Here is a 27,975-nt window from a genome sequence, read left to right on the forward strand (position 1 = left end):
TTATCAGAAAATAATACCAACTGATAGTAATTAAACTCCAAAACATCCTCTCTTAGTACAAACGATACAACAAAGTGTGATACTTGACTAAAAGTAGGTTATGAAACCTGAAAACACTTGTTTACGTGCTCAATAAGACTTCACATAACAAAGAATTTTGCCATGTTTATTTTCTTGTTAATCACATTTGAATGTCAGATTAGATAAAATAAAATCACTTCCCTTTACAATGCTTTATTGTTTCTCCATAACAAGGATGTTATTTTGCAGTGGTCATTGTTTACAGTTGTGGTATCAGGAGCATATAAAACTCTTCTTCCTACCAACATACATCAATTGGACTGGCATTTTCTTGAAAGCAACACAACAATTGCTGTTTGATTTTGTGAAGGTATGTACCAAATAATAATTACAATTTTACTGAAACTTTTTATCTTTTTCATCTGCAGTCTTCCAATTTATGTCCCTTAGTTTTGCCATTGTAAAAAAAAAAGTACTTTTTTTTTTTTACTATGCTTTTATGAAAGTAGCCTATATTTCTCTTTGGAAATTCATCAGTTCCACATTATATTAGTTGTCTTTACTATGTACTTAAGCATTGATACAGTGTACTTATGATGTATATATGTGTTGTTGCATTGTACTTACATTTAAAGTACCTGCATTTAATTACATCCTAAACCTAAACCTAATCCAACCCTTACCCTTACCATAAACCCTAATCCTACTCCTAAACCTACCCACACCTCAACCTCAGTAGCAGCAAATGTACATTTTGTGGGAATTTTGCAGAACAACATGTAGTTACAATATAAATACAATGTACTGTATGTATTTTAATGTTAGTACATAATAGTTAAAGACACCTTATATAAAGTGTGACCAATTCATCTTTCCTATTTGTCCTATTTTAGATGCATGGGCAGTTTGTTCTTGTTGTCCTGGTCTGTTGGATAAATCTTCATGTAGTGACAACATACCCCAATGGACAAGTGACGTCTGCATGTATGTCTATGACTCCCCAACATGGTGCTAATAACATCTCCAGGTTACAGGCTCCATATACTGTCAGCTCAAACGTGTCAACCTACACAAATGGCCAGAAGATTACAGGTTAGCAACAGCAAACAATGTACCGGATAAAACTAATATTTATAGTTTTATAAAGTATATTTATAATAATTGTAATCCTTGCAGTACTTAATAACTTGTATGAAATTAAAATATACATGACCCAGAAAGTATTTGGATACACGAGCCTCACATACTGTATTCATTCCATTTTATTAAATCACAAACTGGATTATGGACATGTTCAACTAAAGATTGACAACCAGAAAGTTTCCAAATATATTAAAAAATTAACAGTATATTTAATTGTTTCTAAATTAATAACTAGCAAAAAATAAATAAATGTATTAATTAATAATAATAATAATAATGTTGTGAAATGCTTTGCTTGAAAACTTTATTTGTGCTAAAATAAATGACTCTTGGTTTGAAATGTATTATCTAATTTATCTTATTAAGTGTTGTTTAAATGTTCAAATACTTTGGGGCCACGGTATATTATGCTTTAATATTCTGAACTTTTCCAGCACCAAATATCTATATTCTTTATAGTCTCAATTGAACAAATTTATCCAATGCTCAATGTCATTAATGTTTGATTTTTATTTATTTATTTATTGACAGTGACACTTCAGGCAAACAGGACTGGATTCATGGGTTTTCTTCTTCAGGCCAGTTATGGGACAGGTCCAGTTGGTACTTTCACAGTCATGGGAAACAATACTCAATTACTGAACTGTGGAGGCATGGTAAGTTATTTATTAACGTTAAAGACATTTAGATAAGACATTTTGCCAAAGTTTCCTACAATAAAGTAATTAGACTTAGCCGAATGCATATTTACATATTGTAACTACAGAACTGTACAAACTTATGTGACATGGCAATCTCCTGCAGGGTTCAGCTGTCAGTCATACTTCAAAGGATGCAAAGACAACTATTGTGGCTCAGTGGAAAGCTCCTGACAGCGGCAACAAAGATATTAATTTCAGGTATACTTATTCCACTTCTATCCTCATATATCCACTGCAACTTTTTAAAATAGTTAAACTCCCCTTTGCTCATTTATCTCTTAATTAGCATGTTGAAAGATGCTTTAAACATAATTAAACAATAAATAGTTTGTACTTTCTTTGTTAAAAGTTTTTTCTTCTGAGATTTGCAAATGTAAATGGCTTTTAATGGCTTTTGCAGGGCAACATTTGTACAGAATTTCTCTCTCTTCTGGGTTGGCGTTCAAAGTGAAACTGTAAGATTCATGGCTACTAATCCTCCAAACACCACAGCCAACTCTACCACTGAAAGTCCTAACTGTAGTCCATCAATATCTCTCGCAGTGTCTCTTCTTTTTCTGCCTCTGCTGGCAATTACTTAAGAACCTATAAAGAGAAAATGCTTAAAATCAATTAAATGTGCAATCACTCATTTTAAATTAACTTTTAACTTTTAGTTGCATGTTAAAATATGTTTTACGGCTGTCACTGTCATTTTCACTGTGCATAATGTGCTTATAGTGTTAGATTTAAGCTTATTTTTATCTGCTGTACTCTTGATGTGAAAATTTCATCAACAACCTAATGTGTTTTGGAAAACGGTAGCTGTTTTCTAGCTGGTCCAACCCGGTAGACCAAATTGGACAAGCAACAGCTATCAGCTGATGTAATTTTTTCGATGTTAAAATTTCTTCTCATATCCCAGCCTAATGAGCAGAGTCAGCTCTAAGTAAGTTGATGTCACCTAAAAGTATACAACCAATGGAGGATGGGGTAGTTTTCTGGAATCTGTTTGAAAACAGTGATTGTTTTAGATAAAGTCCCACAATTCTGTTTGGTTATACTAGTGGCACAGAATTACACACTTCAGCTTTCAAGATTATTTTTGGAATGTAGTGGCAGGTCAAACATGTTAAAATTATGGAATTATTTCATGATAAAAGCATGAATAAGTATAGTGTTTATGTGTGAATATGAGAGTTTGTATGTTGTATTAAAAGATCGACACTATGCAACCCTAATGCCAAAAACACTTTTATTTCACTATTTTATTTATTTCTAGACCAAAGTGGACACAAATACAATAAATTCAAACAAGACATAACAAAAAAACAGAGCAAACTTTGTACATATAAGGTTTGTAAGTGTGTATTCATTTATAGTTTCATGTGAGCAGAATCAAGGCTTTTACAGTACAGAGGAGCCTGCACAGTTGTTTAATCAGATGACTGCATGTTTAAAGGGATAGTTCACCCCAAAATGAAAATTCTCTCATAATTTATTCACCCTCATGCCATGCCAGATGTGTATGATTTTCTTTCTTCTGCACAACACAAAGATTTTTAGAAGAATATTTCAGCTCTTTAGGTCCATACAATGTAAGTGAATGGTGACCAGACCTTTCAAGCTCCAAAAATTACATAAAGGCAGCATAAAAGTAATCCATACAACTTTATTTGTTTAATATATGTCTTCTGAAGCAATTAAATTACTCTGGGTTTGAAACAGATCAATATTTTTTACTTTAAATCTCCACTTTCACTTTCAGAATGTAAAAGTGAAAGTGGAGATTTATAGTAAAAAAGGACTTAAATATTGATCTGTTTCTCATCCACACCTATCATATCACTTCTGAAGACATGGATTTAACCTCTGGAGTAGTATGGATTAATTTTATGTTGCCTTTATGTGATTTTTGGAGCTTGAAAGGTCTGGTCACCATTCACTTACATTGTATGGACCTACAGAGCTGAGATATTCTTCTAAAAATCTTTGTGTTCTGCAGAAGAAAGAAAATCATATACATCTGGGATGCCATGAGGGTGAGTAAATGATGAGAGAATTTTCATTTTGGGGTGAACTAACCCCTTAACTGATGGCTACTGTATGCAGACTCTATCACCAGAAGATCAAGGGCTCCTCTGTAGTCGAGTTACAGGAGCTGCCTTTAGCGGGTCCCTGCAGGAGGGAACCATGTTAGAGCCAATGGCCTTTTGTTATAGCACCTTTTTATATAAATTAGAGATTGACAGTGTAGGATTGAAGAGGTTGGTTTAGGGTCAGGCAGGGGCAGCTGGGGTACAGTTCTGGGTTCAGTGCATCCAGCATGTGGAGGAGGGCCCCAGTGAGGTACCAGTAAAAGATTTTATTGGCTTTTGTTACTGCACGACAGACAGCAGGCCTTCCTGTAGTACCAGTGAGTGCACAACTTCACCCGCAGGACAAGGGCACAGTTAGCCGTTGCTTTATCTTGACAAGCATCCACAGCTGGTGAAAAAAATAAATAAAGACACTTTTAACAGACATAAAGGATATGAAAATGGCAGATGGGGAGAGCTGAAGTGGTAGTAGGATTGTTTAGGAAACATGTTCGGAAACAATCATTATTTTTGCCATTCTGTTTGGCACCGGTAATATGGGCAAAAAGGATACACTTTACATTTAAGATGCTGAAAAAGGTGCTGTAAGCTTATCTTTATCAACATCAATGACTGCAGCTCTATACCATGTTTCCCTAAATCTTCAATTCAGAACAATAAATGTCATTGCTGTCTAAAGCACAAAACTGGCTTTCAAATTGATGACATGCATGATGCACTTGCCCTGCAAAGATAAGAAACAACGAAGCATTAATCTGGTCTAAATTTCACAGGAATTAGCTTGTGTTGTGCCAAGATAGATGCACATGTGCTTTTAATTGAGCCAGCCGTTTTAACATGCACTCATTGCTGTGTTTCATTAGAAGGTACAGCGTAAACTACTTACTGGCATGATCGAATAACACCCGTGACAGGGTGCGTCCTACAGCATCTTTCCAAATATAAGACAGATTGAATTACTTTAAATTCACTTAAAGCCTAGGTTGTTGAAAATCTGCTAGGTGTATCCAAGCTTTAGAAAGTCTCAAGCCAATCTGGTGAGCTCAATATGGTTTCACTGTCTTTATCTGTCTATACTGGTCAGCAGTGCTGTGGAAAGAATAGTGGTGTATGGTGCTGTACCTGGTGCATCAGTGGTGCATGGCTGCAACTCACAGCTCTGCCTGGCCTCAGGTTTCAGTGTGGAGGAACAGCTATGGCCCAGCTCCTCTCCTTGATAACACTTCACTTCTCGCACCCGCACTCCAATCCCACATGTCTTACTGCACTGCATGGCACACAAACACACGCACGCTAAAGAATGCAAGTATATTTTTAATGAACCATTATGTAGAACAGAGACCTCTAAAGAAAAATACATCAGATACATTGAGAAAAAAATAAAATAAATCAGATACTTTGGAATCACACCCTATTTGCACTGATGACTTTGAAAGCAGTCTTAATTGACCATTTTCATAGACTGTGATGATGCATTTCTGTCTTAATTTAGCAGCATTAATCTAGTAATTTTTTATATTTTAATTTTTAAAATTATTTGTTATTTTTGTGTTTTATTAGCCTGACATTAATAATAAAAATAGTTAGCACTGCTGTGATGGGGTTTCAAATACAGCTGCTGAGGGAGTGACAGTAAATTTGGCATCTTTTTCTCTTCTGACATAATCCATGATCTCTCCAAAAAAAAAAAAAAATCTTCTTTTGGAAAGTCATGGAAATGTTACAGTGGATTTTTTCTTTTGCTAATGGAGAATATAGGAATGCTAAAATAATATTTGCTGTGGATTACCTTGTACCTCTATTGAATTTACCCCGTGAGGGAAGTGTAAAACTACATATTTTCAAAATCAACTTGTCAGTCTTAAGGAAGCCTGTAGAATTAGGCTGGTTTAGGAGCTATGTCCACCAGAAATGTTTCTGGACAGAACGCAATGGAATGACAGAATGCAGAGACGCATTTTTGTAAAAATGTAATTATTTTCTATTTGACATGTCTTAAAAATAATGTTCATGGTGCAAGGCACTGAGTGAACAGCAAGACTTACCGCAACCATTTGAATAATAGTGAGACTAAATGCAAGAACGCACAGCTCTTCAATAGGATAACTGACAGATATTCAATAAATAAAGACTAAATACAGTAACTATAACATTTTATTACACAAAACTATCATAATCCTACGGAAAATGCATATTAAAAATAATGCTACCCTTAGAAAAAAGTATTATTGAACAGTGATGTATGAGATGGTAATACAATCTGAAATTCTAGTTCCATGGTATTTATTTGCATTGTACTCCAAGCTACTTCCAAAAAAACTGTGGTACAACCATGTGCCATGTCCAAAAAAAAAAAAAAAAATAATAATAATAATATGGTAGTACCATGGTACAGTTTCCACAAAAAAAAAAAAAAACATAGTATTACCACGATTCTTTTTGGTACTTTTTTTATAAGTGTGCTCACAGCAGGAGGTATAAGTCTGACAGTAATTGACTATTTGGTTGTTGGACGATTAGTAAACCATCCTGACCCATTTCTAGTCTTAATAAGATGATAAAAATATATACTGAAATCTTGATTTGAAAAACACAAGAATTCAAAAATTCAAGAATAACAAATATAAGATATATTTAAAACATGTAATGCATTGTATGTTGTGTTATCATTTAATATTTTGTGCATTTGGTACTGTATTGTAAGTGCATGATCCTAATGTAAGCATTCCAATGAACAAACCACAAATGCCATTAAAACCGTGAATTCAAAAGACCATAAATGTTTAATAAGAATAATTGTGTGAGCCAAACCAGTTAAACTATAATAATCACTCCTAACCTGAGACCAGGATGTGGTAAACCACTTGGAGCAGGGTCTCTCAAAACAGGCCATGCTGTTTGCAGGTCTGAGGGATCTTTCACACATCCAGTCAGGGAACTCCTTAAACACCCCCCCCTCCAGCCCTGCACACACCACCTGACGCATCTTCACCCCACGACCACATGTGGCATTACACTGGGTAGGTAAAAAAAAAAAAAAAATAATAATGCCGTAAAACACTCATTAAACACACACAAACTTGAAATTAGCGCAGTAAAGTTCCCACCTGTTCCCACTCTTGCTCCACCCAGTGGGCAGGGCAGTTTTTGTCACCGCATGGATGAACTGCCAGTGGCTTCAGCTCTGGATCACACTGTCCATCAGAGATCACCTTCCCATTACTGTTCTTACACACCACATAGCGCCTCATCCTGCCCTCCCCACATGGCCCTGAGCACTTAGTGAGAGACAAAGAGACATAGATTATATAATACTTTATGGAAAATTTGGACAAAACTTCATGGAAATTTTCAAGGTTATATGTCATATTTTACAGGATGCTGCCATAATTAGATCTTTAATCCTGAAACCCACCGGCCCCCAGTCAGAAACGGTCCACCTGCGGTCACAGGGTGGCCCCTCACACTCTCCCTGGCTGACTGGTCTGGTAGAATCATTACAGAGTCTGGCCTCCATGGAGCAGCGCACCTCACGGCTCTTCACCCCACGGCCACCACACTGTGCTGAACACTATCAGAACAAAACACAAAACCTATTATCTGACTTTGAGACTGATTCAAGACTACATAGTCCACACCCTTAAAATGGAAGACCACATACTTAACTAAAACATTTTAAAACACTCTCGGAATGATTTAGCAAGTTAATGTGATAATGACATATTGATAGGATATTGGTCTTTGATTTGCTGCTGCTGCAGAGCAAGTACGGAGACTTGCTAATGCTAGACCATACACAGACATACTGAGCTAACCATGTGGACATGCTGCTGCAGCTGCCCAATTAGTAAAACACAAGACATGGTGCATCGAGTATGTATGACATGCTGCTGCACAATTAGACATAAATACAATCCCCCAACAAAGCAGGGAAGCTGCACAAACGCAAAACACAAAACACAACCCCCCAACACCAAGCAGATCTACTGCCTAGACTTGTGTGCTGCTGCTGCTCCGTACAGTCATATGCAACGAGTGTATACTAGCTAGGTGTGCCTTGGCTGAATGGCATTACGCTAATGTACTAAACCTCTATGTGTGCCTTGGCCTGCTTGTCTAAAGGCTTTAACAGCTAGTAACCTGATTCATGTGTACCTGGACTAGGAAAGTCCATTGCTTATTTAATTAGTGACAGCCTAGCTATGTGTGGATTTATTTAATCTAATGATAGCAGTATGTGCCAGTGCCAGATTTGGCTATGGCTTACCTTGATAAAAAACAGGCTTCTATGTGTCATGGTCAAAAGTAGACCTTACCGTGCAAGCTGATAGACCAAAAAGCACCAGCAACCACCTGAGCAAAAGCATTTTCAGAGAAAACTCAGTGTGCTGCAGTGAAACTGGCTTATTTGCCAACTGAGAAAATTAAAATGTTAGGCAAAGAGAGAATACGCAGTTTATTGGCTACCCAATTACACGTCAAAGGACCTATCAGCTTACACCATGTGAACCAATTGGCTTAACATATCACATGTGAGCAAGATGATTGGCTAACAGATAACAAGTTCAAAGAACCTATTAGCTTGCACCATTCAGAGTTTCATGCCTGAACATAGTCAAAAATGCTGACACAAAACAAATAATCAGGGTATTCTACAATATTAATGTCTTGAACATGACAGACATGAGATTAATACAGTGTAAAAACTCATCCATTCTTCTTTCATTAAAACAATATATGTGTTTTATGTAAGATATAAAGTTGCAAGTATGAAGCTAAAGTTTAGTCATTCTCTAAATCCTATTGGCTATTGAAAAGGGTTAGGGTTAATCCTAACCCTATTGAAAAGGGCTGAGCCCTTCAATATGTCCTGCCCTAACTTCCTGTGTCAAAGGGAAATGTTTTCATGATGTCTTTCACGCACTGACCTCAGACCAGTCTGAGATCTCCCACTGAGGGCCACAGCTTTTGCTCTTGCAAGCTTTGCGTGTCATGGGCTTTTGCAGCTCTGCGGCCTGACACAGCTCATCATACACAGAGCTGTCAAATCCCGGTGCCATCATCTTCCAACAGCGCACCGTCCGGAACTGAAAACCCTCCCCACACGTCCGGGAACACTCGCTCCAACGGCTGGTTTCCCACCTGCCTCAGAATACAAAATACAACAAGTTCAAGGAATGTTCACAGTTAAACTCAACTAAAGATATGTTGACAGAATCAGCATGGAATAATTTTGAAAATAATTTTGAAATAATCTCGAATGTAAATATGTTTAAGATTTACACTTTTAAAACAGTGAGAGAGTGGCATATTTTAAATGTTTATTCACTATAGTGTATACTTGCCCCTTAAGATTCCATTGTAAGTAATCAACAACTTGTCACAGATGCTTTCAATAAAGCTTAAATTGTATCTAACTCTTTAACTAATGTCAATTATTGTAAGGCTCTAATAATCACATGATGTGGCCTGTATCAAACCTGGGCAGGCACTCTTTCCCTGTGCAGAACTCATGTGTGTGCTCTGGCCTGGTCAATGCGTCACAGTAGCTATCATCCACCTCTGACCCATCATACTTCACACATAAAGCGTAAGATGTGCTTATACCTATAAAGATAGAACATAATGTCAAGCTTGTGTGTATGCAGATGTTTTACACTGAAATATGTGTGTGTGTGTTCAGTCTTTGTGTGTACTGTGCTCGTAATTGCACCTGTGGTACATGTTGAGCTGCAGGGTGCATATGCAGATACCTTCCATCTGTACATGTCGGCCATGCTGATGTCATGATCCAGAGATTCCTCCTCAAATTCATTACTGTTGGAGTACGATAATAAGAGAGAGTTTCCAATGACTGATTGTGTAATACCTTACACAATTAAAGGGATAGTCCACTCAAAATGAAATACTTTCTCACCCTGAAGTTACTCCACACTCAACTTTCTCTCTTCCATGGAGCACAAAAGGAGAAATTTTTAAAAGGATTCACACGGAATTTAAGTCATTAATCACTCTCAAATCAGTCATTAAAAAAGTGCTGAAATCTTAATATGGAGGCTACATCAATAAGAAAAAACCTCAATGGTTCTTGTGACATGACATCATGACGTTTAGTCACGAGACGCAATGATAACCAATGAGGTTCAATGTTATTGATGTAGCCACCAGATATAGTGTCTAAAGACTTACATGTCTTCGTGTTCATCACACAAAGAGACTGAATGGCTTCAGAAGACTTAGAATATGTTGCAGTCGATTACTTTTACTTTGTTTTTTTTTGTTTTTATTGTGTGTGTGTGTGTGTGTGTGTGTGTGTGTGTGTGTGTTGTTGTTTTTTTTCTTATTAGCCCAGAGTCATTATTCACATTCATTATATGGCTTTGGAGCGACATTAGGGTGAGTAAAATGATGACAGAATTTTCATTTTTGGGTGAACTATGCCTTGAATATTTTTTATTTATATAATATAAAAATGTTTTTCATAAATAAACCTAAAAATCAGCTAATTATTTACAGTGAAAAATAGAACTATTTTATTTTTTAACAAGACAATAGACCCTTATATTCTAATCTATAGCTAAAATGAGCAGAATTTTTGTATGTGTGCACTATTACATGGTTTTCACTTCCTGTGTGTCCTGCTATTCAATTACAGCAAACGCAATATAATTGTATGTCAGAAAATGCAGACCTATGAAATCTCCACAGTTCTTTATAGGCATTTTAATTGAATAAGCCAAGACTGGCCTTATTCAGTTTTTATTTATTTATTTTTTTAAACTAAAGGCAATTTTTACAGTGAATAAGCTTAAAATACATGCACAATACTCATCAGACATGACCATGAATTCATCAAAGCAAGTTCTAGTTTCTATGTTTACTTGAGTCTAAACCTGCATTTAATTAATTGAACCACAATACCATCAGTGCAATTACTACAGCAGAAACTTTAAATCTGCTAAGTTCCTGCATGTCCATATTTCAAGAAAAGTTTGACTTATTATTCATAATAGCTTGCCCTATGGGAATTCTGTTGGTGAAGGCAGGGAAAAAATATTTTGCAAATGTTTGTCTACCTTAACTAGCACATCTGCGGAGTGTATGTAATGAAATTTTGAAGATTGGTGCAAAGTTTCATTTAAAACAACCCAGGCTAGACTATGGCAATAAATATGTGAAAACATTCATCTAAAGGCTCATTCATGTCTTATGCCCTCCCTCTGACCTCTCGCTGTGGGGGGCCTGCACTGACTCCACCTGGTGGAGCTGAAGAAGGTTTGATTGGTGGTTTGTTGTGTCATTAGTCCTAGGCTCAGCGTGAGGCCCAAATACAGGTTCCCCATCTGTATGCAAGTCCAGACTGCCCGGGTAGATCTCCAGTGTCAGGCTGTTGTCCAGAGAGGAGCTGGAGTTAAGCTTGAGTATGGCACAGCCCAAGAGTGCCGAACCTTCTTTACAGGGCTGTCTGGAGCCTGAGGGCCATGAAGCCCCATCATATAAGAGACTCTTCAGAGCAGCTGTAGATGTGTGATTGGAGTCACTGGAACTAGACGAGTCACCTTCAACCAAGTTGGTATCAGGGCCTGGACAACAGAAAAGCACATTCCGATTTAATCAATCAACATTTAGTCAAGTGTCATTGATTGATGACATTGAAGATAAGATGTGGTTTGTCATATAATATTAGATTAGGCTATTAGATTAGCTTAGTAGTTTATAGCCCAAGGGTTGGCAACCTATGGAATGCGTACCAGCATTGGCATGCAGAGAGGTAATCACTGGCATGCCAGCAAGGGTGAGAGAGAAGTAGACTATTTTATTTATATAACTTTTGCACCTGCATTCCAATCTACATCTTGATGTAATCCTCATGATCGCGCAGCGTATTTTCTTGAGCTGAATGGGAGGCTAAACAAAAAGTTAAAATGTGACGAGACTGCAGTACACCCAACAGACTCGTGCAGCGCGTGCAAGCCATTCGCACATCACGAGCCAGCAGCGATTCACTTTCAGTTAATCGCGCAAGTAAACGCGCCTGCTTTGCTTCGGTCAGGCTGTGCAGATGACAGCCCACATTCCGTGTTTCATTTGTTTCTTTTTACTTTCAGAACAACACTATTAATCCCTTTTATTTATTCATTTATTTATTTTTATCCTCTTTTCTCCCAATTTGGAATGCCCAATTCCCACTACATAGTAGGTCCTCGTGATGGCGCGGTTACTCACCTCAATCCGGGTGGTGGAGGACAAGTCTCAGTTGCCTCCACTTCTGAGACAGTCAATCCGCGCATTTTATTACGTAGCTCGCTGTGCATGACACCGCAGAGACTCACAGCATGGGAGGCTCATGCTACTCTCCATGATCCACGCACAACTTACCACGCGCCCCATTGAGGGCGAGAACCGAGGGCAAGGATTTTGCAGATGCGATTCACCGTAAAGGGCTAAATAGTCGGCATGTGATGCACGATTGGCTTGCACGTGCAGCGCAAGTCTCGTCACACTTTAATACTGTTTAGTCTCCCATTCAGCTGATGAAAACATGCTGCGTGATCATGAGGAAGGATTACATCAAGATATAGATTGGAATGCAGGTGCGCAAAATGTCATATAAATAAAGTAGACTGCTCCTCTCTTGCTGTTGCTTGCGTGCTAGTAATTACATGATTGCAATGACATAATATAAGAAATATATAAGATTCCACACAATTTTGTGATCAGTAATCAAATAAGCAAATTTGTGACATTAACCGTGTCAACTCGTTTTGTACAAAAGGACAGGATTATTTTCATTAAAGCACTTTCACAAGATGCTCTGAAAATTCATATGCAAGATCATATCATAAACATTGAGTTTTGCCAAAAAATGTCAATCAAACTTTTATGCTGAAAATATCATTTGTAATTAAAAATAAACAATTACATTAGAAAAATGCAAAATAGAAAAATTTTCACAAGTGGACTGAAACTTTGGGGGGGGGCTAAATAATAACTGTACACACAAAAAGGTGTACAATTATTATTCATCAGACTTGAACTTCAACTAAGCAAGTTCTGACATGGATATCGCTTTCACACTTTGTACATTAGCTTCAGTGTGAATCTGAATCCAGTTCTTTCTTTCACAATAATCAAACATCAAACTTTATGGTCATTCGAACCATGCCAAAATGTCTAGTATGAAAACGACCAGAAAGGTCAGACATCCACTGAAAAAAAAATGTTTCCCTCCAAAGATTACAGTACTTACCAAAACTGCCTTGTGTCTCAAGATGCATTTCACCATCTAGCTCATTCTTAAGGACTTCACTCACAGGTCTAAATAATTCCAGGCCAGGTAGATCACTGAGGTTAACAGAGGTCTGAAGTTCCCACAGCAGCTCCTCATGGCCCACATGCACCTCCACATTTTCTTGAGGAATGAAGAACGAAGAACTCTGATTGCCTTTCTTTTCAAACTCCTTACGAGCTTCAATTTCATTATGAGTAGAGAAGAGCTCCATGGAGTTGTTAGCCTTCTGGTCTGCAGGTGATGGGTCTTTGGAAGTCTTTGACATCAAGTTGCTGATTTGAGGCTGCTCAGGGGTAAAGGCCATGGGTGGTGTTGTCCTCAGCTCTGGAGCTCGAGGAACTGTGTACTCATATGTGATGTAAGGAATCTTTCCATTGAGGTTGTAATACTTCAAATACAGAAAAAAGCCAATGATTTACTTGAAACAGGCATAACTTACAAACTTCAAACTGCAGTAATTAGTACTGATTAAACTCCTACTGTACCTACACTGCATGGCAAAAAGTCTGTGGACAGCCCCTATTAATTAACGGGTTTGGCTATTTCAGCTGCAAACGCTATTAGTAGGTACATACAGCCTTGCAGTCTTCTCAGACAAACATTTTTAGTAGAATGGGGTGTATTGTGCAGAAATATAGGACCATAACGAAATGGTGTGCGAGAACTTTACTGGCCTGCACAAAACCCAGACCTGAATCTCATTGAGCACCTTTGGGATAAGTTAGAACAGATTGCTAGCTAGTCCCCATTGCCATTTCCATTGAGCTAGTACCTGACCTCACTGATGCTCTTGTGTCTCTATGGGAGCAAATATCCACAGCCATGTTCCAACATCTAGTGGAAAGCCTTCCCAAAAGAGTGGAAGGTGTTATAGGATTATGGTTGCCCATGGTTTTAAAATTAAATGTTCAGTAAGTACATATGGGTGTGGTGTTTGGATGTCAAGGACTACTGGCAGAGTTATTAATTATCAGACAATAACATATGAGAAAACATAAACATTTGGCTGTGATGTAGTACATACCTATATACCTACCATGACATGCAGGGCCTGCTGGGTGGGACCCTGAGCCATGATGTACTCAAAGCCATCAGAGAAGAGGTTAGCTGGCCTCCTATATTTAAACACTGTCCCAGCAACATGGAAGTTCTGTGGATTATCGATCACACTGTTCCCATTGAAGAAGAAGTGACCAGCTTCATCAGAGAGAGCTAGATAGAATAATGAAAGGAAAATTGGACTCTCTCTCTCTCTCAACACCAAAATATTGATTGATCCACTTATTAAACTCTTACCCAAGATATTTTCAGTTTTCCGTCGCTCAATGATTTGGACATCTGTGGCACCAACTGGTATATTGGCTATGAACACATAACCTAAAGACACAAAGCCAAAATAATATCTAAATAAAAATGGAAAAATATGAAGAATTTTTAATAATACATGTCACATTAAAGGTGTTGTAAGCGATTCCAGCTGTTTTGCTAATTTCTGGCATTTCGCTACCTTAACCACAAAATTAACAGCAGGTCCTCTCTCCAAAACCCCGCCCTCTAAAGACATGTAAAAAAAAAAAAAAAAAACAATGTCAGCAAAACTAAACACACAAAGTAATTCCAGAGATTATCTAATAAATGAGAAGATGTCAACCTCCCTGGCTCTACCATTGGAAAAAGCACAACGGTCATCTGGGATATTGTGAGCCTTCTAAGTCAATCATATAGCAATACAAGTCGCCATGTTGTTTCCGAGAGTTCCAGTACCCTAGGATCGTCCACATTATGCGACTCACTGACAAGCATCATCTCCCATAAAATATTTTTGCATCACTTCAAGTGCAGTTACCTTCCCTTGTGGTGTTACCAAAAGCGTGTTGTGTCAGCAGCTTGGGAGACCCGGGTTTGCATCCTGCACTGAAACCAAGAAGTAATTGCATTGGGCAATTCAGTTGTTGCATTTTTCCCCCTAACATTACATTTTTATTCCACTGATGGTTAGGTTTAGGTTGGGGGTACAGTTTATAAAATATGCTCTCCTCTTCACTGTATTATATCCTGTACAGCTGAAAATAATTTGCTTCACAACTCGCTTTTCTCACACCATAAGCCTAAAACGGGGGACAGTTGAATTTCAGTAATCACAGACCGATTTTAGCTAAAGAAAACTCAGTCTAGGGTGCTTTCACACTAGCACTTCTGGTGCGCACCCAGGTCTGAATGTTGCCAAAGTTCGGTTTGTTTTGATGATATGAACACTGTTTTCCAAGTCCACTTGAAAAGGTGGTCTGGGGTGCAGTTCATGTGAACTCCAGTGCGGTTCGCTGCTGATATGAACGCAATCGTAACAAGTCGAGGAAGTGAACCGCTTTTGATGGTGTATAATTAGCATTTTTGCAGGCTCCTGATCACAATTATTATGGATTAGCATTTCTCATACCTGCTTGTCTCCAAATAAATCGCCTTCAGAGAGCAGCTCAGATTCTTCACAGCTTTTGCAACGCATCTGCAGGCTTGCGGCAGACAAACGCTAACACTGATCACATGCACATTTAATGCATCCGAAGCAGACACACGCAATTGTTGTTCTGTGCATGTAAAGTTTTAGTGGTAAATCCAAAGAGAGGAATACTTCAATAACACAGGCAAGCTGATGTCTTCATGAGTTGTTACCTATTTACATTGATAAACAGCTGCAGCTTGTACTCACGTTGATGATGCAATCGGACCGTGGTTCGGACCCAAATAATACAGTATGATGTGAACAGAGACCAGCGGAGGCAGGGGGAGGAAACAAACTCTGGTTCGGTCCAAACAATCGAGCAAAGGCACCCCTACTCTTTCTGATTTCACTATGAGAACAGTCTGCCTATAATGGCCCTGATGTCAATGAGCAGCTTTCAGAGTGTTATAACTCTAAATCACCGTGCGGATATTATAGAAATTAATGTGGAATTCATCAAATTAATTCTACCAGTCGCAAAATAATCTCTGACTTTTCTTATAAAACAGACATTTTTTTTTTTTTGTAGTACATTACACACATACAGGTGCATCTCAATAAATTAGAATGTCGTGGAAAAGTTCATTTATTTCAGTAATTCAACTCAAATTGTGAAACTCGTGTATTAAATAAATTCAATGCACACAGACTGAAGTAGTTTAAGTCTTTGGTTCTTTTAATTGTGATGATTTTGGCTCACATTTAACAAAAACCCACCAATTAACTGTCTCAAAAAATTAGAATATGGTGACATGCCAATCAGCTAATCAACTCAAAACACCTGCAAAGGTTTCCTGAGCCTTCAAAATGGTCTCTCAGTTTGGTTCACTAGGCTACACAATCATGGGAAAGACTGCTGATCTGACAGTTGTCCAGAAGACAATCATTGACACTCTTCACAAGGAGGGTAAGCCACAAACATTCATTGCCAAAGAAGCTGGCTGTTCACAGAGTGCTGTATCCAAGCATGTTAACAAAGTTGAGTGGAAGGAAAAAGTGTGGAAGAAAAAGATGTTCAACCAACCGAGAGAACCGCAGCCTTATGATTGTCCAGCAAAATCGATTCAAGAATTTGGGTGAACTTCACAAGGAATGGACTGAGGCTGGGGTCAAGGCATCAAGAGCCACCACACACAGACGTGTCAAGGAATTTGGCTACAGTTGTCGTATTCCTCTTGTTAAGCCACTCCTGAACCACAGACAACGTCAGAGGCGTCTTACCTGGGCTAAGGAGAAGAAGAACTGGACTGTTGCCCAGTGGTCCCAAGTCCTCTTTTCAGATGAGAGCAAGTTTTGTATTTCATTTGGAAACCAAGGTCCTAGAGTCTGGAGGAAGGGTGGAGAAGCTCATAGCCCAAGTTGCTTGAAGTCCAGTGTTAAGTTTCCACAGTCTATGATGATTTGGGGTGCAATGTCATCTGCTGGTGTTGGTCCATTGTGTTTTTTGAAAAGCAAAGTCACTGCACCCATTTACCAAGAAATTTTGGAGCACTTCATGCTTCCTTCTGCTGACCAGCTTTTTAAAGATGCTGATTTCATTTTCCAGCAGGATTTGGCACCTGCCCACACTGCCAAAAGCACCAAAAGTTGGTTAAATGACCATGGTGTTGGTGTGCTTGACTGGCCAGCAAACTCACCAGACCTGAACCCCATAGAGAATCTATGGGGTATTGTCAAGAGGAAAATGAGAAACGAGAGACCAAAAAATGCAGATGAGCTGAAGGCCACTGTCAAAGAAACCTGGGTTTCCATACCACCTCAGCAGTGCCACAAACTGATCACCTCCATGCCACGCCGAATTGAGGCAGTAATTAAAGCAAAAGGAGCCCCTACCAAGTATTGAGTACATATACAGTAAATGAACATACTTTCCAGAAGGCCAACAATTCACTAAAAATGTTTTTTTTTTATTGGTCTTCTGATGTATTCTAATTTGTTGAGATAGTGAATTGGTGGGTTTTTGTTAAATGTGAGCCAAAATCATCACAATTAAAAGAACCAAAGACTTAAACTACTTCAGTCTGTGTGCATTGAATTTATTTAATACACGAGTTTCACAATTTGAGTTGAATTACTGAAATAAATGAACTTTTCCACGACATTCTAATTTATTGAGATGCACCTGTAGTTTACTTCAAAAGGATTATTTAATGTAAAACCTGTTGAAGATTAGCAAAAAGGCTGTTGATTCATTAAGTGATGAGTAATTGGCTAGTTTTCTAATTGGCTAAAAAAATGCATGCCAGCTCCCTCACTCTTTTTGGCTGTTTACACAGGGCCTAGAGCTTTCACCGAGACTATGATTTCTTATCTATTTCAGTGATATCTGACAAGTACTAAGGATATTTTATGCAGGGTATTTAAAAAAATGATAATTACTTACTGCACCTTTAACGTGACAACTGACCTTACACCACAAATTAGTCAATGTTCACTAAGTTATATAATATATACACAAATCATAATACATTTGACAAAATGACGATCTGCTGGTGGTCTAAGCAGCCTTTTATGCTAACATAAGGTATACCTAACTGTGTGATCCCTTTCCGGTAAGATCCTGACACACGATAACAAGAACCTCCATTTCCACCACAGACTCCACATTTGTCTATGGTTTTACTGGAATACAATTTCCCATCACATCCTACCACCTGCAAATCAAGGCAAAAGAAGAGTTAGCATTAAGCAAGATCTCACAAACACAGGGCAGCAAAGATGGCATATTTAATTTTACATTAATGAAAACAAAGCTGTAAGGTCATCGGATATAGTCCGGAAGAATTTTAGCCTCAGTCACCATTCACTGCATAGAAAAAAGATGCAATGGAAGTGAATCGTGACTAATGGCCCTGATATACTTCATACGAAATTGAAGAACGAATGGGTATGATGTCATTTAGAACAAATCTGGCCAAAAAGGTGTTTTTGCATTTGTTTCAGTGGTTTGTAACAGCTCGCCTGGGCGAACTTTTAGGAAAAGTTCCCTAGGTGTGACCTGAAGCTCCACCTACTACTTTAAGTTTTTCTGTCAGTATTCAACATGAACATCAGTACGTTCGTTTGCGTAGAGACAGTTTCCAAGAACATGTCATGCGATTTTTTTTTAAATTAGTCTCAAGTACCCATTCACCCATGCCATCTGCAGCAAAATTCATTCACACATCTGCCAAGATATGCCTCTATCTTTTGTCAGTATTCTCTTTTATAAACCTGTCTTTGCAGTAGTATCAGCGTCATCATAAATTACAATAACAGAGTGTAATCAGTGCATATTATAGCCACGTATAGCGTGTTAGCGCATTACCGTCATGAATTCAGAATCTAAAAAAGACATTTTCTACTGCATATATTAATATTACTTTAAATCATCAGAGTGGTTAAAACAGCTTCTTTTACTGATCTCATGTGAATTCTGCTCATAGAATGAATCATACAACCATTGATAACACATTTTAATGTCACAATAGTTAAGGTTTTACATGTAGCATCTTCATATTTAAATGCTCCTCTAAACACCTCCCCCAGTGGTGTGGTGTGTGTCTGAATGTTCGGAAACAGTATAGCATTGCTCGGCTGTTTATAAATTCTTTTTACCCTTGAACGAAGAACTAATAAGAACTTCTCCGGAGGTACAATACAGGTGCATCTCAATAAATTAGAATGTCGTGGAAAAGTTCATTTATTTCAGTAATTCAACTCAAATTGTGAAACTTGTGTATTAAATAAATTCAATGCACGCAGACTGAAGTAGTTTAAGTCTTTGGTTCTTTTAATTGTGATGATTTTGGCTCACATTTAACAAAAACCCACCAATTCACTATCTCAAAAAATTAGAATATGGTGACATGCCAATCAGCTAATCAACTCAAAACACCTGCAAAGGTTTCCTGAGCCTTCAAAATGGTCTCTCAGTTTGGTTCACTAGGCTACACAATCATGGGGAAGACTGCTGATCTGACAGTTGTCCAGAAGACAATCATTGACACCCTTCACAAGGAGGGTAAGCCACAAACATTCATTGCCAAAGAAGCTGGCTGTTCACAGAGTGCTGTATCCAAGCATGTTAACAGAAAGTTGAGTGGAAGGAAAAAGTGTGGAAGAAAAAGATGCTCAACCAACCGAGAGAACCGCAGCCTTATGATTGTCCAGCAAAATCGATTCAAGAATTTGGGTGAACTTCACAAGGAATGGACTGAGGCTGGGGTCAAGGCATCAAGAGCCACCACACACAGACGTGTCAAGGAATTTGGCTACAGTTGTCGTATTCCTCTTGTTAAGCCACTCCTGAACCACAGACAACGTCAGAGGTGTCTTACCTGGGCTAAGGAGAAGAAGAACTGGACTGTTGCCCAGTGGTCCCAAGTCCTCTTTTCAGATGAGAGCAAGTTTTGTATTTCATTTGGAAACCAAGGTCCTAGAGTCTGGAGGAAGGGTGGAGAAGCTCATAGCCCAAGTTGCTTGAAGTCCAGTGTTAAGTTTCCACAGTCTGTGATGATTTGGGGTGCAATGTCATCTGCTGGTGTTGGTCCATTGTGTTTTTTGAAAAGCAAAGTCACTGCACCCATTTACCAAGAAATTTTGGAGCACTTCATGCTTCCTTCTGCTGACCAGCTTTTTAAAGATGCTGATTTCATTTTCCAGCAGGATTTGGCACCTGCCCACACTGCCAAAAGCACCAAAAGTTGGTTAAATGACCATGGTGTTGGTGTGCTTGACTGGCCAGCAAACTCACCAGACCTGAACCCCATAGAGAATCTATGGGGTATTGTCAAGAGGAAAATGAGAAACAAGAGACCAAAAAATGCAGATGAGCTGAAGGCCACTGTCAAAGAAACCTGGGTTTCCATACCACCTCAGCAGTGCCACAAACTGATCACCTCCATGCCACGCCGAATTGAGGCAGTAATTAAAGCAAAAGGAGCCCCTACCAAGTATTGAGTACATATACAGTAAATGAACATACTTTCCAGAAGGCCAACAATTCACTAAAAATGTTTTTTTATTGGTCTTATGATGTATTCTAATTTTTTGAGATAGTGAATTGGTGGGTTTTTGTTAAATGTGAACCAAAATCATCACAATTAAAAGAACCAAAGACTTAAACTACTTCAGTCTGCGTGCATTGAATTTATTTAATACACGAGTTTCACAATTTGAGTTGAATTACTGAAATAAATGAACTTTTCCACGACATTCTAATTTATTGAGATGCACCTGTATATCTGGGCCTTAAGGCTAACATTCTGTCTAACATCTCCTTTTCTGTTCCACAGAAATACGAAAGCTATACAGATTGGAAACAACATTAAATTGAGTAAAAGATGACAGACTTTTTATTTTTGGGTGAAAAATCATTTTAAGATCTTAGGTCAAGTCTAAATTTCACAACCCAGAGGGTTTTTTTTCATGCACCTGACACTGGCCCTCAATGCAAACCCCCTGGTAAATGCCATCCCTGCAGAATGTCCCATCATGGGCAGGCACCAACAGCTGCCTTTCTCCTGTAGTTGTGGTGCACTGAAGATCACATGGCTTGTTGGAGATGCTGATGTAATCATCTGAACAGGAGGTGACATCAGTAAAACATCATTACAATCTAGGCTTTAGAGAATTCCTCTAGAGATAATAGGTATTTATGGCATGGAGAGGCCTCTTTTGTACATGGGGACTAGGGATTGTGGAAATAATCCTAAAGGTGCATCTGTGAGTTATAATAGAGCTGGCCAGAGGCCAAGACAAGTAATTCAGTAGAGCTCTGAGTCTACAACACTGAAAGGCCAGGAAGGAGAGCAAGTGAACTAAGGCAAGCAAAGATAGGTTAAAAAGGAGAACACTGAAGGACTTTTTTACCTGGATAAAGTGGAACCCACTCATAGTACTTCCTGCCGAAGGCTTTGGCATTGAATTGAGAGCACTGGTGCTGTTTGAAGCTGATTCTGCTGTTTGGGCATGGCTAGGCAAACATCCAGACAACAATAAAGACACAGCTCATGAGCCAGGCAGCAGGTCAAACAGCCTGCAGAGATTACAGCTCAAAGCCAACATGTATAAGAATGCATACAGTCGTTATGCCAGCTGGTTTGGGTGGAATATTCCACCCAGTAACACAAACGTAATATTGCAGTCACATTATTATGGGTTATCCCTTAATTATACACAAAAAATCTTTATGAACTTAAGGAAATACCTGATTTGTACATAGCTGATACTGCCTGGATGGTCCAAAGCAGAAGGAACTGTTGATGTTTTGGGTAGAAGTCAGTCTGAAAATGTATGTAAGTCCATTTAAAATGGTCTTGATTTGACTATTCAACATTATTTAGTTACTCATGAAAGGATCACTGGAACTGGTATTACACAGAACATCATTGCAACAGCAGCTACATTTAATACACATGTGAATTCCAGTAAGGTCTACCTGCTCTGCAGATGTTGGAAATTCCCATGCTTTTTCACAGCTTTTTTTAATACTATGATCCCTCTTAGCTCCTCCATACATGACTCTCCTCATCTTTCTAGCGCTCACTGTACCCTACCCCAACGCACACACCTTTCGCTGTTTCCACCATACTGAGAAGTGCTAATAGGAGCCAGCTGGACTACCTCAGCTAGGGCCCTTATCTCCAGTAGAATCTCCTCAAAATGTTTGACCATTTGCACTAAAAGCCATTTTATTAATATGTTTGTCATTCTGAACAAGATTCCCTGGGTCATGGGGGCCAGTGGATTGATGTTCATCCCATATGACATTCCTCAGCCTATCTGTGTGCTCTGGAGGATATTAGTCGAGGGAGACTTCTCTCTCCCCCCCCCCCTTTTATTTTTCTAAAGCGAGGGTTCATTTGGGTTATGCTGCTTTCAAGTGCTATCGGAATTAACGTAAATACGAGTTTCCCACTCGGAAGTTGCACATTAATGACCCCTCAAGTAGTAATTACAACTGGGAAAATCTGAGATAATTTTGATACCCAAGTTTCCAAGATGGGAGGAAGCATAAACTTTCAACATGGTGGAGGAGAGTATGGTTTCAGTCGTGAATGACAGGTTTTATTCATTTTTCTAAATACAGCAAGTATAGCAAGTATATACAAGTTAGCGCTTGCCATTGCGGTCATATTAATTTATGTATATCAGCAACCATTTGATGGATTATGTAAATTTTTACAACATGAAAATAGCTTGTATTTGACCAAAATGCCCTTATCGCCAGCAAGCTAGCACATTAATATGTATTATGTAGTCAAAATAAAAGTCCCTCAAGAAATATGCATGACTGAACCTGCCGTTGTTCATGTTTCCTGTTCTTTCAGACAACAAAGCACTTGAACGCGACATACTCATAATTACCACTTCAGAAGTGGGAAGTAGGATAATTCTGATAGCACATGAAGTCATGATTAGTCCATGCTTTAGTAGAGTCTGAGGAGGGAAAATGTTAATTTATCCTCAGCTTATCTTTAATGAAAGGAAGAACTACGGTTACATCCGTAGTTCATTTTCAGCATGTCATCCATGAAATTATTACTTTACTGTTACTAAATGTTTTGACAAAAATGTATCCATGACTTTCCCATAACTTTGCCAGTCATTTGTGTTTGTTGGAGAAATATATATTTTTTTAAATTTTTTTTTTTAAGAGATTGCACACAAAGAGCAATTTTCGCTAATTAAATATTTAAGTGCTGAGCATAAATATATATACACTATAGAAATTTCCATGACCTTCTAAATCTGGAAATCACAATTTAAAAATTTCTAGGGGTGTTAATCGATTACAATTTGTAATCAAAGTAATTACACAAGATGCTGATTAATTAATCAAATAAATCCCGATTAATCACAAATATTTGCTGAGAAAGGCCCCCAAATTAAGATAATTCATGTGTATTTTTTAATTGTTATTTTCTCTATTTCCTGCACAAATATATGGAGAAAATAAAGCTTTGGGAACCAAATTCAATTTGAACCAGTTAAGTAAAAAGGTAAAAGAAAGACACTCAACAGGATTGCGTATTCAGGGCCACATTAAATGCATTTTTTAATCTACAAGTTGATCGTGAGTGACATTACCCGGTGTGAAAAGTAGGTTCAGACCAGGGTCAAACTGACAGCTTTCAACCCATGTTGGAAAACCTTGCTCAAAGCATCAGTCCTGTCACTTCTGATTAGTACAGAATAGGGGGTCCTTTTTCCTTGGTTGACCTGGATTTGAGTGAGCTTGTGTCAGCCCTCAAGCTGTGTCTAGTTTAGAGTGGTTTACCTCTGCTGCAGACAGTGACGCTCTTGAGAGCGCACTCCTCCTCCACAGGTACGTGAACAGGTGGACCAGCTGCTCCATTCACCCCACCACTGAGCTACCTCATCTGGCTGTCTCTGGAAATCCTCCCTCCCCTCACTGCTGTCCTGGCAAAGACAGAGACACAGTGCTTCACTGCTGCACACTAAGAACATGATAACATGGAAAATCTGTAAACAATGGCAATTATTGTGGACAAAAGCGGTCATGACTATCAAGGCACTAATATTAGTGACATGCTGACATGAAAATAGGAGAGTAAAATAAAAATAAAAAATAGAGATAAAAGAGTAGACAAGTGAAGACACTCTGGCTAAAATTTGAAACAGAGCTCATGGCCAGCTATGATTTTCTCCTCAAAGTAACCCACAAAAGCCTAGACATTAAAACAGGAACTTTCTGAGTGGAGTAGAGTGGAGGGCGGTTTCAGTGAAGAGATGGAGACAGAGGTGGATGAAGCCCCCCTAATGGCCCAGCCAGATGAAAGGGCCAGTGACTGTAGGCAAATTGAGCAGACTCATGTTGTCTAGACAGCAGGTTAATCGCTCCTCTTCAAGCCTTGCATCAGTGAACTTTAACACAACACAGGCACGGTTTCATGGAAAGTCTTGTGAAGCTTTCAAAGAGAAGTGCTGCCCAGCATGGCTGATCTCAAACCAGCTGTAATGGTCAACATTTGGATTCAGGTAAAAGGAGGCGGATTTACACAAAAGGCCATTTTCTTCCTGGAGCTCTATGTACCCACTGACCCTTCCTGAATGGTGCACTGTTCTGTCCATAAGTGACATTTGGAAGGTTATGTTATATTTAAGCATGAAATCCCTTTTCTCTGCAAGTGACATTTTCTTATAGGTGTCTACTGGTGTGACTTTTTTCAACATTGAATCCCTTCAGAGGTGCAAGTACAGTAGACTGTATGCCAACAGTGGAATACAGCCCTTCAAGAAAGAACACTGACAATTACTGCGGGCTTACAGAAATGGATAATTGGGATGCATAGTAGTATGGGGGATTGGCAGCCCCCCTCTACAAACCCAAAAAGCTTTGTAAGAGGCACTCCAGTGTCCCCCGCCCCAAACAAGAGTCTGCATGCCCAAACGTTTTTTTCTCTGAATGCCCTCTAGATGTTTAGATTCTAGACAATTAGACTTTTCTCCACTTTCTAATGCAACCTTAAATCGAACAGCCTCTTGAGAGACCACATGGGCCTTACAAGTTTCGAGATGTCACTTTGGTTGAGTTTAGTCTGCCAATGCTTGAACACAGCACTGGTCAGGTGGGGGCCATGTGAACCGGTCATTAATATGCCGAACCATAGAACAACAGTGATGACACTGCTCTCAAACAGCATGTATAATAAAGCCCAAAACTGGACCAAACAATTAAGCAAACTGCAATGCTTTATATATGGACACTCATAGCAGATATTTACAATAGGATTAAGGGGCTGTTGTTCACACCTAACCCATTATTGCTTACGTCTGCTCTGTTTTTCACAAAAAAAAAAAAAAAAAAAAAAAAAAATCTATGTAAACATGTACTAGACGGACGTCTTTGACCGTTGCTTGGCGTGACCGTCTCTTGCAGCAGAGCCGCATTTTTTAGAAGCCGTGTCAGATTACAACCTGTCTACACCGAACGCATCCGTTGACGCGACGCAACGGCTTGAGGCTGTCTACACTGAAAGCGTCCTAAACGACGCGCTGCTCGCGTCCGGTGTAGACAGGGTGTTTGAAAAGAACCGCAACCTCTAAAAACGCGTCTCGAGACGCCTGCGTTCTGTTCTATTCGTTGCGCTGTGTCTAGCATTTTAAGCGTAAGAACGTGTTCGGTTTGAACTGCCCCCAAAACAAGCTGATGCACCTCGACTCAACTCACACCACTGTACTCGAACATGCCAAGCACCCATGTAAAAAAGAGCTTTTGAAAGTTATTCGTGAACATCAAAAACGATCTCACGATCTATCAAAATATCAAATCGTACTCACTGTTTACTAAATCGCAATCAAATATCGTAAAAAGAAAAAATAATAATAATGTGAGGCTTCAATTTGAGAAATCCCACAGACATCAAGACCCCGACTAGGCTTTGATCTCAGAGCAATGCTGTGCCCCTGGACGTGGTCGAAACCATACTTTGGCGTGAGCATTTGATGTTCGGCCAGCCACAGATGCTCCTCTCGCGTACCGAGTTGTAGCCGGCATTTGTGACTGAGCGCTTATTTAAACCGGCTTTAAGGGCCGTTCAGACTGCGTTCTTGCGCTTAAATAATAAAAAATAAAAAAAGCAAGACGTAAAGAATAAAACAGAACGCATGGGTCTCGAGACGTGCTTTTAAAAACTTAAGTTATTTTTAACCTGACATGTTGTTTGCATTCAAACGTGGCACAACCGCGCGAGACGCCAAAAATAAAAACAGCGGGACGCGGCGCAACGTCAAAGCCGACCGCCCAGCGCATGTTTACACAGGAAAACAATTGGAAAAACAGCACAAACGGAGGCAAAAACTATTTCGGTGTGAACGGCTCCTTGGTAGATTAAGGCTAAAACTGTAGCCTGTATCAAGAGTGTTTCGCTGCAAACTTTACAAAAATGTATGCGATTTACCTTAAAATCTGCACCTGTTGCTGTATTAATAATCCATAAGTGTAAGACAGTGTAGTGAAGTAGAATATGTCCGAATCTTGCAGTCCAGAGACAGTACATGGTTCATTTGAGAACAAGGAGACCTCGCCCCCCACCGATCTTAACCAAAGACTAAAGAGAGAAGAGAGGGTCTCGCGTACACTTTGAGGTCTAACGGTGAACGAAACCCTTGATGCATTAATGGCTTTACAGCCTGCTGGAAGAGAAGAAAAAGGGGGCTGGTCAGACTGACTGTGATTGACCTTGTAGATTTCAAAGGACTCCACAGCATCCATCTCTTCGAGGATGAATGAATAGGACGTCCAGAAACAGAACTTATCCCACATTTGTCATGTAAACGGTCTGAGTAAACTACATAAGTAATTACAGAGGGCACAGTTTTACACAAAAACATTTGCTGCTCCCTCTGAAGAACCTGGCATTTTGTAAAAGCCATACCTGGGTTTTCAAGATGATCATAGCATGTTAGATTTATTTTTTCACTGAATGTAAAACACATGCCTCTATCTGAGCCCTCATCTTATTGTTGAATAGACCCTGTCTCTCAATCAGCCCCCTGGCTCCCTATGTCGTGAATCAGTGTCTCGTCAACACAAATTCGGGCACTGGCAAGGGTGTTCATCCACTGAACATTGAATGGCTCAATCACCCGCGACACGATAACGAGCTCGCGCATTCAAGCGCAGCTGTTGTAGCAGCCCGGTTGAAATAAAGAAATGGACTCTTGCACTGATGTTTGTGTTGTCCCTTTTTTTCCCTTTTATTGTCCTTATTTAACTCCACAATGCACCTTATTTGACTCCACAACATCGTAAGGGCTTGTGCCCTTTTCAACCAAAAAATATATATAAATAAATATAATACGAAAAAATAAATAATACGAAAATAAAACAATAAACGACGACTAAATGTCCAACATTTACATTAAACTGACTTTAATGCTCTATTTAAACTCCGTGACCGCATGATTCCTTGTCTAATTCTATGAGCATGCGCGAGCGATCTCCGCGCCTTTCCGGCGAGACGCATTTCAGAATAAAAGTCTATACAAGCACAATAACTTAAAGCGGGCAAAATAACATTTAAAAATAAAATAAACACAACTATTATTAAGAAAATATAGAATGATTATATACGATATTAGAACAATATATTAAACCACAAAAACTACTTAAATAACTGAGGGTTATTTACACTCCCACCAAATCACGAGTGACTACGAATCTCAAATTTTAATCACGAATGATTTCTAAAATGAAATAACCATTACCTAGATGTCAGGTTAAATAAAGAA

At 38.9% G+C, this 27,975-nt stretch overlaps 2 protein-coding genes across 2 annotated transcripts; one reads left to right on the forward strand and one right to left on the reverse strand.

The window, feature by feature from the left end:
• Window positions 1–291: 291 nt before the first annotated feature.
• Window positions 292–2,446, forward strand: si:ch73-14h1.2 (putative defense protein 3). Its single transcript, XM_051700898.1, has 5 exons — window positions 292–391; window positions 915–1,113; window positions 1,696–1,820; window positions 1,969–2,063; window positions 2,266–2,446. Exons 2-5 carry the CDS (start codon window positions 915–917, stop codon window positions 2,444–2,446), a joined length of 600 nt encoding a protein of 199 aa, XP_051556858.1. The 5' UTR covers window positions 292–391.
• Window positions 2,447–3,940: 1,494 nt separating this feature from the next.
• Window positions 3,941–27,150, reverse strand: LOC127442414 (ADAMTS-like protein 2). Its single transcript, XM_051700435.1, has 19 exons — window positions 27,120–27,150; window positions 26,643–26,877; window positions 23,999–24,141; window positions 21,926–22,001; window positions 21,589–21,691; window positions 21,151–21,296; window positions 18,266–18,389; window positions 14,532–14,612; window positions 14,272–14,447; window positions 13,194–13,623; window positions 11,169–11,526; window positions 9,657–9,760; window positions 9,424–9,550; window positions 8,872–9,085; window positions 7,359–7,514; window positions 7,051–7,221; window positions 6,783–6,959; window positions 5,066–5,210; window positions 3,941–4,331 (listed from the first exon to the last, which is right to left on the reverse strand). The coding sequence occupies exons 2-19, from the start codon at window positions 26,739–26,741 to the stop codon at window positions 4,210–4,212; spliced, it is 2,952 nt and encodes a 983-aa protein (XP_051556395.1). The 5' UTR covers window positions 26,742–26,877; window positions 27,120–27,150; the 3' UTR covers window positions 3,941–4,209.
• Between the last annotated feature and the right edge of the window lie 825 nt (window positions 27,151–27,975).

Source organism: Myxocyprinus asiaticus, chromosome 6, assembly GCF_019703515.2.
Source record: "Myxocyprinus asiaticus isolate MX2 ecotype Aquarium Trade chromosome 6, UBuf_Myxa_2, whole genome shotgun sequence".
Lineage (NCBI taxonomy): Eukaryota > Metazoa > Chordata > Actinopteri > Cypriniformes > Catostomidae > Myxocyprinus > Myxocyprinus asiaticus.